Here is a 13,508-nt window from a genome sequence, read left to right on the forward strand (position 1 = left end):
CGCATGCGCCGTGCCGGGCACGTGCGGGCCCAGGCCTGAGGCGGCCGCTCCCACCGCCCCCCGGGATAAAACCGGAGCCTCCACTGCCGCCCCCCGCCACAAAGTACCCCCGTAGCACCCCCCCCCCACACCCGTGGCGGAGCCGGGTGTCGTGCCCGGGCTTCGGGCACGCCGCGGCGATGCGTTGCCCGGCCTGCAAACGGGCCCTGAAGCTCTGTGCCCTGAAGGAAGATGGCGGCCGCGCGGCCTCGCGGCGCTGCGCGCAGGCGCAGCCGGGGCCTGGTGGCGTCATCATCCTGCGCCCGCCGCGGCGCCGACGGCGGCGGAGGGGGTAAGGGGGCGGCGGAGGGGGGGGGGAAGGGGGGTGCGGGGGGGCGGGCTCGGCACCGGCAGTCCCGGGGCGGGCAGGGGGAGGCTCGGGGAGCCGGGCCGTGCTGCCCCGTGAGCTGCCCGGTGCGGCCCGGGGCTGCCCGGTGCGGCCCGGGGCTGCTCCCCCCCCCCCGTTCCCCTCCCGGTGTCCCGGAGGCCGCAGGCGGTGGGCCCGGAGCCGTCCCCGCTGCGGAGTTTCCTGGGGAGCCGCCCCGCGGAGCGGCGGCCGTGAGGGGCCGGGGGTCCCGCAGCCCCCGGTACTACCGGGAGAGCCCCGGTGCTGGCGGCCGGGCTGGGGCTCCCGCCGGGAGCCGCTTCCTGAACGCTGCCCAGCCCCGGGCCCTGCCTGCGCCTCCGCCTCCCCTCCGTCCCTTCCCCGCCGCTGTCCCGGGCACGGGGCCAAGCCTGGGCGCTGCCCGCCCCCGTTGGGGCGGGGAGGGTGCGGGAACCGAAACCGAAAGGGAGCTCGCGGCCATCTTGCGGGGGTGCCCGGTGGGGCCCGGTGCTGCTGCACTCTGCACGGTTGGGCCTGGCGCCTGCGGGAGCTGATGGCCAGGAGCGAGGTAAGAGCATCAGCCTGGGGGTGAATCCCCAACCCCTCATCCTTCTGCCAGCCCTGCCCTGAGCTCAGGGCTCCCCTCCCGTGGAGCCCGCGGTGTTCCCGGGGTGGGGATGGAATGAAGTCCCCGTGGTGATGGCTGGGTGCAGGCAGGGGTTTTTAACCCGCTTGTTTAAAGAGTGAAACCCCCCAGTGACCTTGAGCTGTACTCGGTTCTGTGCATTTTGCTGTTATTCTGCTATTTAAATGACTTTAGGAATGAATTACCCCGCACGCAGCCCACCTCCTTCTCTCCCTGTCACTGTGTCACTGCCAGCTCCTACACCTCTCCCATCAAAGCTTGCACCACGTGGCTGCAAAACTCTCACGAAGGAGAGGGAGCTTCCTTCCTTGTACGAAGGAAGGGAACTTTCTTCACCAAGTCAGTTTTCCAAAGAAAGCCTGAGCCATGTAGGTGAGGATAGGTGACCTGGGTGTCACCGAGGAGGTAGGAGGGTATCAGTTGCATGTTTTTACCCGCTCGGTTCACAAGCAGCAGTGCTGGAAGGGCTAGATTTTATCCCGTGCTTGGTTTCTTTTCTTTAAAAAGCATGTAAAAAGCTGAGACCTATGCCCTGTAGCACAGGGGGATGGCCCAGCTGTCAGAGATGCGAGTGAAATTGGGGCCACAGTCCCAAAATACCTTTCATACCGTTAGGAAGCCTGCACCTATCCGATTTCTCTGTATGTTATCACTTTACTCCTCGTGCAGTGTGGTGCTTTACCTCTGTAGGTCACGTCCAGGAAGGAAAGTACATTTAGGGTGTCAGACTTCAGGCCACGAGTCTAAAAACTGCTCTGAGCCCGCTGCAGCTCTGCTCTGTCCTGTGCGAGCTGCTTCACCTCCTCGTGCCGCTGTTTCTCTGCAAACCAGAGCTGTGATTCTCGCCTCCCTGAGGGCAGTCAAGTGAAAGCTGCTTGTGTTTTGGAGGCGCCTGGTGAGCCTTTGACAGAAGGCATTGCCAGAAGACGAACAGCCTCCATGCAGCCAGCTTGAAATTCAGCCCCAAAAGAAGAGAGGGTCACTCTTTTTTTTTTTTAAGCCATTTTCTCGTGGGTATCTTCACCTGTGATTCCCAACTGCTGGATTTTGTGCTGGGTGGACAGAATTTGCCATTTGTGCTTACATGAATAATTTAAACTCTGTGGAAAGAGGAAGGTTTGGCAAGGCAAAGATGCCTCAGATGTCTCGGTAGCAGGGAGGCTGTTCAGACTGAGTTTCTGGAAGCCTGTAATTGTGTAACTGGGTTTTGAAGTCCTGTTTTTCCCCCTCCTGGCAGGTTCCTGTTCAGGATTGGAGTGCGCCGAGGGAACAGCAGCTTCTCTTCTACCGGGACGAAGGCAGCCCGGCCCCCCCTCGTGCTGCAGCAGTGCGCTATGAACAGAGGCACCACTCGAGGCAAAGGCTCATATTTTACCGGCTCAAGACCTAACTTCTCCAGCACTAACCCAGGTTTCTTTCACCGCCCCCGTACCTCATGGGAAACTAACCGGGAAGCCTTTTCACGACAGCAATTCCTAGAAAGGCAGGACAGCGAAGTCTGTGTAATCCAGGAGCCGCAATCCTACAAGGAACCACGCGTTGGAGGCTGGCCGGCTGTGGCAGCAGCTCCTGCAGGGAGATGGCAAGCCAGGCGTGGCAGAGCAGGATGCCATAGGTTCTCCAACAAGTACCTGCGGGTGGAAACTTCATCGCATTGTCGCCCTCCTCAGCACCACAATCAGGAGAACCGGGAGAGAGATTCTGACACCATAAGTCTGAATTTCCAGCGATTGTCTCTTGCTGGGCAGAACCATGAACAGGAAATTCTGAATATCTTCAGGCAGCTTGGGGTGGGGAAGACTTGTACAGTTTATGATCTTGCACGGAAGCTTAAAACTCAAAAGAAAGAAGTCAACCGTATTTTGTACAAGCTCCTCAGAGAAGGCAAATTGCACAAAGGCGAAGAGACGCCGCCGCTGTGGAGGATTGCCAGCCCAAGCACGGGGAGAGAAAGAAACCCTCCTGAGCACGGCGGGGGCAGTGCGGCCTCAGCTTCTGAGAGCAGAGGGGAGAGGAGCGCGGCCAGCTCGAGAGACGTCAGCCCCACGATGGCTGAGACAAAGGACAAAATCTGCAACTACTTGTTCAGGGTGGCAGAAACGACGGCGCTCAACCTTGCCAAGAACATTGGCTTTTCGAAGGCCAAGGACGTTAACGCCTTCCTCAGCGCCCTGGAGAAGCTGGGCGACGTCCACAAGGAAAACTCCAACCCTCCGCGATGGTCCCTGACCGACAGGAAACGCGAGCGGATGCAGATGCGGCTGAAGGCCAGCGCAGCAACCAGAAGAGCAGATCCTGCGCCTGGGGTGAGTTTGCCATCTTCCTCTGTTCCTGCAGACCCACAGGAGGTGACCGTGGCTGTAGCTTCACCAGCAGCAGGATCGAGTATGGAGAACGGGCAGCAGGCTGTGGGGCAGACTGACCAGAGCAGCGACAGTGACACAGAAGCAGCCGTGCCTGAGGACGCTAAGCCCGTATTTTCTAGCTTCAGTACCTATGACAGCTCTGAGAATGGCAGGTGGGCTTCGGATGACATCCCAGACAATCTGAACACTATCAACGTGCAGCCTGAGGAGTCGGAGTCCATCATGAACTCCCAGGCTTCCCCCAGTTACGCCGCCCAGTTTGACACTGGTTTCCCATGTACGCCTGTTGAGAAACTGTTGGCTTGTCAGGAGAAGAACCCAGTGAGTGGCCTTACCGAATATTCCCAGTACACCTCTCAGCACTGTGACTTTGAAATGCTGGAGCAGAGCGGGCCCTCTCACGAGCCACGGTAAGATTTCCTAACTTCCCTGAGCTGTCTCTTTGTTTAAGCTGACCTGAACCAATTCCACCTTGGCCTTGTCCTCAAGGGCCTGTTCTTTAATGTTTACCTCATTGGGACTGGTTGGCCTTGCTGATTCCTTGTAGCAGCTTAAAAACAAAAAAATGAAATTTAACCCCAGGCAGCCTGGATTTCATCACTTTCAGATTACAGAGAGTAAAACAGGCATTTCTGGGGTGCCTCTCACTTATCCAAACGCAGTCAGGATGTTCTCTCTGTGGAAGTGGTATAAAAGGAACCCCAAACAAAGCCCTTGGGCGTGGATATCTCGGGTTAGATGAGGTGAACCCGCTCAGAACATCCCTGTGGTGCAGCAGGTCAGAGTGGATGCCGTGCGAGCAGAGTATGGCGTGATGCTACGGTTTGTGGAGTCCTGCCTCCACTTGTCAGATTGTGGCTGTTCCTGAGCACCAGTGAGACGGTGAAAAGTACGTATGTGCCACGCTGGGGTACGTCAATAGACTCGCTAGACAGGAAAATTGGCCTAAATTCTAAAGACAGAGTCCCAGCCTTTTTTTTTTTTTTTTTGTAAGGGGTGATCTGAATGGATTCAGCCCCACAACCCATTTCCAGATCCCACTTGACCCCTTTTTTCTGGAAGCAGGTTTCCTCTGCACAGGAGTTGGAGGCCAGGAGAAAAGCCGTGTAGTGCTCACAAGGAGGAGGGAGGCAAAAACATCGCAGGCAAGAGGTTTACGTGTGGCAGCACCTCTGAGGTGGTGTGAACGCACTGGGTGGTTGTTCACGAGCACTTTGGGTAGTCAGGGAAAATGCCGGAGGGACAGATGTCCCTGAATGGCCAGGTGCAGATGGAACTGCAAGCTGCTTTTAAGCTTCCTCTGTGTGCAGGAGACGTAGCTGAGCTGTTATTTGCATACAGCCATTGCACTTCTTGGGCTTGGCAACTGCAGAACAAGACAATTCATCCTTTACTTTCAGAATGAAATCTAGAGCTGCTGTATGTCTCATGAACAGCTCTGGAAATGCCATGAAGCAAGGCCCAGATGCAGAGCTCTTGGCATCCCTGATATTTTTGTCCGTGGCAGCTAGCTGTTCCTTCTCATTTGAATTGCAAGAGGAGCTGCTTGCTGTGAGAATACCATGGGTTTGCCTCGTGGTTTAACCTTGTTTTTTTTCTTTCAAAGGTTTAAGTTCCGGGCAGTGATCAGCGGGCGCCGATTCCCACCAGCAGAAGCAGGGAGCAAAAAGCTTGCTAAGCAGGAGGCAGCAGCTAACGCTATGAAGGTCCTGATGCAAGAAGCAGAGAACGGAAGGCCCGATGGAATTAAATGTGAAGAGCCGTTTCCATCCAACAGTTCTGAATCAGAACTGGTGAGTCCTGTCTTCTGTTTGTAAGTCTGGTCAAACATTGCTTGGTCTGAAATTGGCTTCTTTCTGTAGCCCTTGCGTTCAGAGCCAGAGTCATCGTCAGCTCCAGCTCAACTGAACGTGCTTCCCGGGAAGCACCCTATCAGCATATTAATGGAGTATGGACAAAAATCAGGGAACACGATTGAATTCCAGCTGCTTTCTCAGGACGGCCCACCTCATGATCCTAGGTATGGCATGGCGTTGTCCACTACGGGGAGGAGAGAAACCATTTCTTTAATGTCCTTGCTGTTCAGCATGCTACCCACGTTCCCGTGGTCATTGCTGACCTAGCTGAGTGCTTCTCTTATCCCAGGAGTCTGGGAATCGCTTCTCCAAGACATCTGCCTCCAGAAAGAGACCAAAAGTAATGCCTTTTCTCAGAGAAAAAGGATGCTGTTTGTTCTACCAAACCAGGAGCAGCTTCTAGTCTTGTACTGTACCTGGTAGTGCTGGACTGGCATTTCAAACTGTTTGAGGCCGTCATGGTAGACTTAAATAAGAGAGAATGCGGAAGGATTTAATTTAAACTGGGAGAAGGGGGTAATAAACAGACTGCAACATCTATGCTTAACACTCTTCGTATGCTATAATGTCCTGTCAGGTTCAGCTACTGTGTGAAAATGGGTGACCAAATTTTCCCTGCTGTGGTAGGAAACAGCAAGAAGGGAGCAAAGCAAATGGCAGCAGAAGTTGCCATGAAGATTCTTTCTGGAGAGCCTGTGCCATGTGCCTCACCTGAACAGGTACAGAGAGCTTCTTTATAAGACCCAAGTACTTTGTTTGTCATATTTCCTCTTTGTTTTGTATTCCATTGGATTTCACCCCACAAAGTCATGTCCTGGCTCTAGCAGAGGTTTGCTTTGTCCCGCAGTAATACCAGCTGTTCTGCTGTTCTGTATTTAACAGCCTTCTCCTGTCTAACTCTGCTCTAGCCTGTCGTGAAGCCCCAGGGTGAGCAGTCCACGCGTGGCTGTGGGGCACAGGTCATCGCTCCGGATGAATCCAAGGCAGCAAAAGCGAAGGGTGTTGGGGAGCTCATCAAATACCTGAACGTCAACCCTGTCAGTGGCCTGCTGGAGTACGCCCGCTCTAATGGCTTTGCTGCAGAGTTCAAACTCATTGACCAGTCGGGACCTCCCCACGACCCAAAGTAAGTAGCTGCATCCCTCGGGGAGGAAACTGTGTTTTTGCTGTTGTGTTCTCTATCCATTCTTCAGGAGAAAGTTCCTGATACAGTTAAAGGTGGCAACAGGACATTCTGCTGCCTCTGCCAAACCTCGTGTCCAGACAACAATAAGCTACCCCCACTCTGCTCTTTTTTTTACACTGAGATATAAAAGCAGACTGAAATCCAGGGGCCTCTGAGGTTCTCAGAAGTGCGCTGCTGTCTTTACAGGTTTGTCTATCAGGCAAAGGTTGGAGGCCGCTGGTTCCCAGCTGTAACTGCACACAGTAAAAAACAAGGCAAGCAGGAGGCAGCTGACGCAGCACTCCGAGTCCTGATCGGGGAAACAGAGAAGTCTGAGCGCATGGAGGGAATCAACATCACAGAGGTAACGTCCTCTTCCTCCAAGGCTGGGGCTGCTTCTTTACCCCTGCCTGTCCTGTGCTGTTCAGTCCAGCAGAAAAATGCCTTCAAGAGCAACTGTGAGATCGTTGTTCTCTGAAGGTGTAGATAAGCTGATGCTCTCCTAAAATGGGTTAGTTGTTTCCTCAGGGCATAGACGTTCTCTTCCCTCATGATGGTGTCTGCTGTAGGGCTATGTTATCCTCAGATACTTCCCCAAGCTGCTGAAATATGCTCCTGTGGTGGAGCAGGAACGTGCTTATTTTTGTTTTGTCATTAAAGTAATTCCATTCTGCATTCCTTCATAGTACACTAAACATTATGTCAGCTCAAAAAGTCGTGTATCAGATAAGAACAAAGCCCTGTTTGTGTCAGGATGGCTGTCCCAAACCTGTGCTTCTTTAAATCACACTTGAGTTTTGTGGTGTCTTAAAAGCTGCATTCCCAGCTGCACAGCTGAGTGTAGCAGCTGTGTCTGTAAATAGAAAATCCATCAGGGACAGTGTGGCAGTCAGCAGTGCTAGAGGAGGCAAGTGCCTGTTTGAGACGGAATGACTTGCAGTCTCCCAACAGGCAACCAGAGAAGGAATTCCTGCGAAACCAGTAACAGATTTCCTCGGCTGAGTCTCTGGGAACGGGCAAGATTGGTTTTGTTCCTTTGCAGTGGAGTTCCCCCTGGCAATCCCAGGAGGCCGCTCCTCAGCCCATTGAGCTTGCTGCCAGGAGGACAGCTTGCTGCTGTCTGTTGATGACGTGCTTAAAGCGGAGCTCAGCGCGTTGGAGAGTATTTCCCCAGAAATAACCAAAAGAACCTCACCCACCCCTTGATACTCTCCGTGTGTTCAGCCCAAAATTGCATTCCCTGTGGTCTGTGTTTTGTCTTCCTGCCTTCTGCTTGGGTAGCTGTGTTTCAGGCTAGCTGCTGCTGCTCGAGCTGTTTTGTTCACTGACCTGCTTGTGGTCTCTTAGCCATCCTGGTCTGCATCCCCGTTCCAGCTCCCTGTAAGTGGCAGTACCCTCCACGATCAGATGGCCATGCTGAGCCACCAGCGCTTCAACGCCCTCACTGCTCGCATCCAGCACAGCCTGCTTGGGCGGAAGATCCTGGCTGCCATCATCATGCGGAGGGAAAACAACGACCTGGGAGTCGTGGTCAGCATTGGAACAGGTATGGACAGCTTCCAGCATGAGCTGATCTCTGAACCCCCTGCTCTTCCCTGTCAGCTATGAGTAGGGAATTGCTGCAGGCTTCTTCAGAGAGGGCAAGAAATGCTCCTGGGGCTGGCATAGTGTCACAAGTGATTTAGTTAGAGAGAGAGAGAACAAAGTGATTGTGCCTTCAGCTGTATTGCTCTTAATCTTTGCTTGCATTGCTCTGCACTAGTCTGTGCACATCCTTCAGAGCGTGGATTCCTGCGTTGTGTAGCACAAGATCCCCCAATGTTTCACAGCTTTGTATACCTTAGGCCTCTTCCCAGTTAGCTGCTGTGCTTCCACCCAGAGTGGTTGGTTGAAAAGCACAGAGGGTTTTGAAGGGACACTGCCCTAAAACTGTGGTAACCTAAGCCTTCACTATCCCTAAAGTAGCCTGTACTTTGTCCCTTATTTTCCTAACTGCCTGGATCAGGATAATCTCATAGTCAGGGTGCTGCTACTCAGAAGCCCAGAGAAGTAAAACCTCAGGTAAGATAAAACCTTAAAAATCCTCACTTCTTCTGTGAAGCTGTGTGTTGACTCTGTGATGTGTTTTGTTTTGTTTTTTTCAGGTAATCGATGTGTGAAAGGAGAAGAACTGAGCTTGAAGGGGGAGACTGTGAATGACTGTCATGCAGAAATCATTTCTCGAAGAGGTTTTGTGAGGTGAGACAAGGGGAAACCCAAAGGAGAGGGAGAGGTGCCTGCCAAAAGGTGCTCACCCCATCCTAAAGGGATGTAGCTGTGATGGTTCCTTTGGAGGTAGCTGTGATCCTTTAATGCCGCTGTTTACCCATGTGTTGTTAAACAGAAGGATATGATTTCTGATAAGAAAGGGCCATGCCTGAATGGTCCCAAATTAGTACCGAACTGGAAACCTGCCAAGAGCCCAAGGGCTGCTTTGGATGTACTTAAAATAAAGCCTCCTGCAGAGGCTGCTTGGCCAGCACGCAAAGCGTGGTTTCAGTCTGAGCCCAGCTTTCTGTCAGAGTGCTGGGGAATCTGCCCGCCAGGTCCTGCTGCGACCTTTCTGGGCACAGGTGTAGAAAGCTTCAGGAAAATTTGTCAAATGTGTTCATGTTGAGAAGCGAGAAATTATTTTCCATCAGTTGGGAGGGGCTTTCCCCAAACCAAACAGTGCAATTGTTCTCATCTTTGCATAAACATCCAGCATGGCGCTTTTTTCTTTCCTTGAACTGAAGTGAGATGCAGTTGGGCAAGCCTTTTATAATTGTCTGCCCTTCCCAGTTACGAACAGTGAAGCCAGCTGGTTTTGTAAAGCCTTTGTCTGCTGCTGTTAGGATCTGTCTTCCTCAGCGCTGGAAGGTGTTGAGGGCTGCTCCCCAGCAAGCTGTAAAATCAGAGCGTTGCGCTCTTGCTTACTGCCTGTCTCTGCTATTAATCTTGACAGCTGTGGCTGCTGGGCTGCTTTGGCACAGCAAAGCCTGTCAGAGATAAGAATGGTGAGCTCCACCTCTCCTTGCAAAGTGCCTGCACAGGTTTTATTTGAGGAATCTCTGTGAAGCCGCAGTTTTTCTTTAGTCCTTGACAGCATGTTGGAGACCTCAAGGTTTTTCCTCTGTTCCCAGACAGAAGCAGCCATAAAAGACCCAGTCGCTGTAAATGGATCGTGGGGTTGTGCTAACAATTCTGCTTGTGTTCAGCTGCCTTTGGGGCTTTTTACTGTTAATGTGAACTTGGTGCTGACTAAAGGTGCTAGGTTACCAACCTTGAAGGCGTCTTCACGCTTGGATCAGGTGCATGCAAGCAGCAGAGCAGAGCCAGCCAGGCTCCTTTCTCTCCCCTTCCAGTGCTTCTGTCTGCTTACCTGACAGAATACTCATTTTCTACTACATGTCTTAAGCATTGCAAGAAATCTGCTTTATTTCGTGCCTTGTCCGGAGTGTCAAATGCTGTAGGTTGGCTGCCAAGTATTCCCCACCACGACTCCTTGTCTTGCTCTTGTGTGTGGCGGGATGAGGAGCAGTGTCCTCAGTTTGTGGCAGTGGTTGGACTGAGGTACTCCTTGTTAGAGGGGCAAAGCAGCCTTTTGATGGTATGCTGCTGTTATTTTCAGGTTTCTGTATAGTGAGCTGATGAAGTATGACCCGTCTAATCCTTCTTCTGCAGAAGAGAGCATTTTTGAGCCAGCGGGGAAGAAGAGACTCAAAATAAAGAGCAATGTCACCTTTCACCTCTACGTCAGGTCTGTATGGGGTTGTACAGGCAGTGACCTGTGTGGCTGCTGCACTGCTGGCCACGGCAGCTTCCTGCAACCTGCTTCTGACCTGGGGAGCATTTCTTTTCTAGCACAGCACCTTGTGGGGACGGGGCACTCTTTGATAAATCCTGCAGTGATCAGGCGAGTGTGATGGGGCAAGCTCAGCATCAGCCTCTCTTTGAGAACCCCAAGCAAGGCAAGCTGCGGACCAAGGTGGAGAATGGTGAGTGTGTTTGCTCCCTGCGTGGCGGAGCCAGGCTGACTTCAGAGATCGTTCAGTGCCCCTGTGTAGAAGATAACTTCCCGTCCAGCTGTTGATGGGGTGTTGAAGTTTATTGAGTACCTGACTCTACAGAAAAGCTTTCTTCCTTGCTTGTGCAGGGGAAGGTACCATTCCCGTGGAGTCGAGTGACATTGTGCCAACTTGGGATGGGATCCAGCATGGGGAGAGGCTGCGCACCATGTCCTGCAGTGACAAAATCTTACGCTGGAATGTACTCGGTTTGCAAGGAGCGCTGCTGTCACACTTCATAGAGCCAGTTTATCTCAGTTCTGTTACACTTGGTATGAGACCCACCGGTTCTTTCTGGGTTGGGACAGCTGTGCTGCCCTGCTGCTTAGAAATGGGCTGCACTGACAAATACCCTGCCTCCCACAGGGGTGGAAAAGCTCGTTTGTGGAGGCTGTAGGAGTAACAGACCGAAACGCCATTCTTGGCAGAGCTGTTCTGTTTTGAAGTATTAAGGGAGTTTGTGGATTTTATGTAGTAGGTGGAGAGAGGTTTTTCTCCAGGGTTCTCGATTTTTAGAAGGCACATGTGATCTAGGAGGGTGAGACAAAAATTGCCTGGATGTGTCTGGTGATAAACGTTGCAGTCTATAAATCATCTTACACATCTAGGGGACGTGTAGCAATGAGGAGGTCGCTGTTGCTGATCCCTGTGGCTGCCAGCTTTCTGTAGACTGTGGGATGTGCTGTGGTTCTCGGTGTGTGTCTTGTCTATTACCTGTGCAGTTCCCTGTTTCCTAATGCCTTCGTGTGCATCTTCACAGGTTACTTGTACAGCCAGGGCCACTTGACGCGTGCAATCTGCTGCCGCATGGTGCGAGATGGGGACGTGCTGCAGAAGAGGCTGCAGGCTCCGTATCACATCAACCACCCTGAGGTACCGTGGCCCTGACACCTCTTTATTTCCATCCTGTCTTCCACCTCTGTCCATGGGCTTGGACCTCACTGAGGCCCCTGCAGGGGTGTCACCTGACAGAGCTCCTGCAGCAGGGTCAGGAGGGTAGTGACCAGTAAACCAGCACTTTGTGTTGTTCTCCAGTGTCTGTGGGTTACTGGGAGAAAGGAGACCAAGGGTTGCCCCTGTAGCCTTCAGCTTGGTGAGAACCTAGTGCTTGGGAGAGGCTGAGCCCCCTCTCCACAGGGAACAGGAACGCCTCAGATTTTGCTTGTCCCAGATGAGATCAGACCCAGTGCGATCAGTTCCCAGAAGGAGCAGAGTGGGGTAGCTGGGATTTAACACCTCACAAAACCCTCCTTTACCCCTGACAATGCAGGTTGGGCGGGTCAGCGTATACGACTCTGCAAGGCAGACGGGCAAGACGAAGGAGTCTTCGGTGAACTGGTGCCTTGCTGATGAAAGCGAAGTTGAAGTCTTGGATGGCACAAAAGGGAAAGTAGATGGGTAAGAGGAGTCTTTCATGCTGATTTTCTGCTTGGGGAGAGAGGGGCAGCCATGAAGAATTGGTATGCTCCGAGCAGTTACAGTATCATGTCCAGGGAGAATTTCAAGCTGATTTGAGCCAGTATTCTTGAAGCAGAACAAACACTGCCCAGCCCAGGCCCTACACCAGTCTCACTGAGCCAGATCTTGCAGGCGTTCGACTGTGCGGTTGTTCCCCATGTCCCCTGCTCCTGCTTGTGTCTCTGTCGTGTCTTACATGGCTGCCTTTTTCTCTCAGACCGAAGCTGGAGGTGTCTCGTGTGTCGAAGAGGAAAACGTTTGCCCTGTTCCAGCAGCTATGTGCCAAGAACAACCGCAAAGACCTGCAGAAGTTCTTGGTGTACTCAGAAGCTAAGGAGGCAGCCACGTCCTACCAAGAAGCTAAGCAGCGCTTCTTCAGCGCGCTAGAAGAGATGGGCTACGGCAGTTGGATCCGCAAACCCCAAGAGGAAGATAATTTCTCTTTCCTTGATGCATAGTGAGATTCCCTGTGGGTGTGTGGCTGAGTGTGCAGGTGGGAGCATGGGTGTACGCATCCATCTTTCACCACCACCATTTTAAAATGGAGTCGGTAGGACGCAGCAGTTTCCCCTGTAGGCCTGGCTGCCTTCTCTCTGCTCCTGTTGCTCTGAGACCCTGCCTTTTCTCTTTTAAAACATGCATGGAATTTGTTGTATTTTTTTTAATCTGGGGCAGGCTTAGTCTCTTTGCTTTATGTTCGCATCTTCTCTTTTTTAAAAGAAGGCACAAGAAACCAGAGGGATTCCTGGACTGCAAACCTGAAACACTGCACTGTGCACTGCAGCTCCCTCTGGCAGGTTTTGAGGCAAATTCTCTCTTTTGAGAAAGCTGGCTGGTTTCATGTCTCTTGTTCTCTCTGGATGGTGACTGGCAGCCCGTCTGGGCTGGGACACAGACTGATCTCTGCAAGGCGGCCAGCGTTACATTCCCTGTTTAATAAATTTTCTGTATTGTTAACTGGTTCTGTTCCACGGCTGTGTGAATTGCTGCAGGTTGAAAAAGGATCCCTGGGTGGTAGAGCTGAGGGCTTTTTTGGAGGGGAAAAGGGCTATGAGAAAAGGAATTTTCTGCACAAAACTCAGGCAGTTCTGAGTTTAACCAAGAGGTTTTGGGGCTGGGTCCCCTTCCAGTCTGCATGCCCCCTCTGTTATCCTGCTGGCAGCTCTGGGTGCTGTGGCTGGGGAATGGGGGGCTCCTCCCCTCCTTGGGCTCTCATGAGGCCGTGTGGGTCGCTACTCTCTCCGTCCTGTCCTGTGCTCACCCAGAACTGCACCCCAAAGGTGAGGCAAAGCATGACAAACCCCCAGCCTGCTGCGCTAAGTGGGGCTCTTGTCCTGTACACACCATGGAGCACTTTGAGAGGAGGGGGTTGGAGAGTACCAACTCCAGCAGCCCGGGATTTCTCTGGCTGGGTGCAATGTCTGGGTTTTAAATCCTTTCTGGGGTGTGGCTTCCCCCAGAGCAACCCACTGCTGGTCACTGTCTGCTCCTTGCTCCCTGGCTGCACAGAGGATAAGTGGTATTTATAGAAAACACTCAATTTAAAATGTTCCCCCATGAGGCCAATT

General features: G+C 52.7%; 1 protein-coding gene across 3 annotated transcripts; it reads left to right on the plus strand.

The window, feature by feature from the left end:
* The first annotated feature begins 302 nt into the window (after nt 1-302).
* Nucleotides 303-12,897, plus strand: ADAR (adenosine deaminase RNA specific). 3 transcript variants are annotated; one of them, XM_084303157.1, is made up of 15 exons: nt 303-331; nt 2,248-3,786; nt 4,983-5,169; nt 5,239-5,396; nt 5,810-5,951; nt 6,141-6,358; nt 6,605-6,761; nt 7,745-7,943; nt 8,542-8,635; nt 10,047-10,175; nt 10,280-10,413; nt 10,572-10,754; nt 11,243-11,355; nt 11,753-11,880; nt 12,158-12,897. In XM_084303157.1, the coding sequence occupies exons 2-15, from the start codon at nt 2,345-2,347 to the stop codon at nt 12,396-12,398; spliced, it is 3,525 nt and encodes a 1,174-aa protein (XP_084159283.1). In that variant the 5' UTR covers nt 303-331; nt 2,248-2,344; the 3' UTR covers nt 12,399-12,897. The 3 variants fall into 3 exon arrangements, with proteins under 3 accessions (XP_084159283.1, XP_084159282.1, XP_084159284.1); XM_084303156.1 differs by lacking the exon at nt 303-331 and adding an exon at nt 787-932; XM_084303158.1 differs by lacking the exon at nt 303-331 and adding an exon at nt 787-932 and having other exon boundaries at nt 7,772-7,943.
* The last annotated feature ends 611 nt before the right edge of the window (nt 12,898-13,508 follow it).

Source organism: Netta rufina (genome assembly GCF_964035555.1).
Source record: "Netta rufina genome assembly, chromosome: 29".
NCBI lineage: Eukaryota > Metazoa > Chordata > Aves > Anseriformes > Anatidae > Netta > Netta rufina.

Bases quoted from the DNA above. Each gene is read 5' to 3' on its own strand.
- ADAR (XM_084303157.1), top strand. From the start codon at position 2,345: ATGAACAGAGGCACCACTCGAGGCAAAGGCTCATATTTTACCGGCTCA. The intron at 5,170-5,238 runs GTGAGTCCTGTC...TTCTTTCTGTAG, and splicing joins ACAGTTCTGAATCAGAACTG to CCCTTGCGTTCAGAGCCAGA. The intron at 11,356-11,752 runs GTACCGTGGCCC...CTGACAATGCAG, and splicing joins ATCACATCAACCACCCTGAG to GTTGGGCGGGTCAGCGTATA.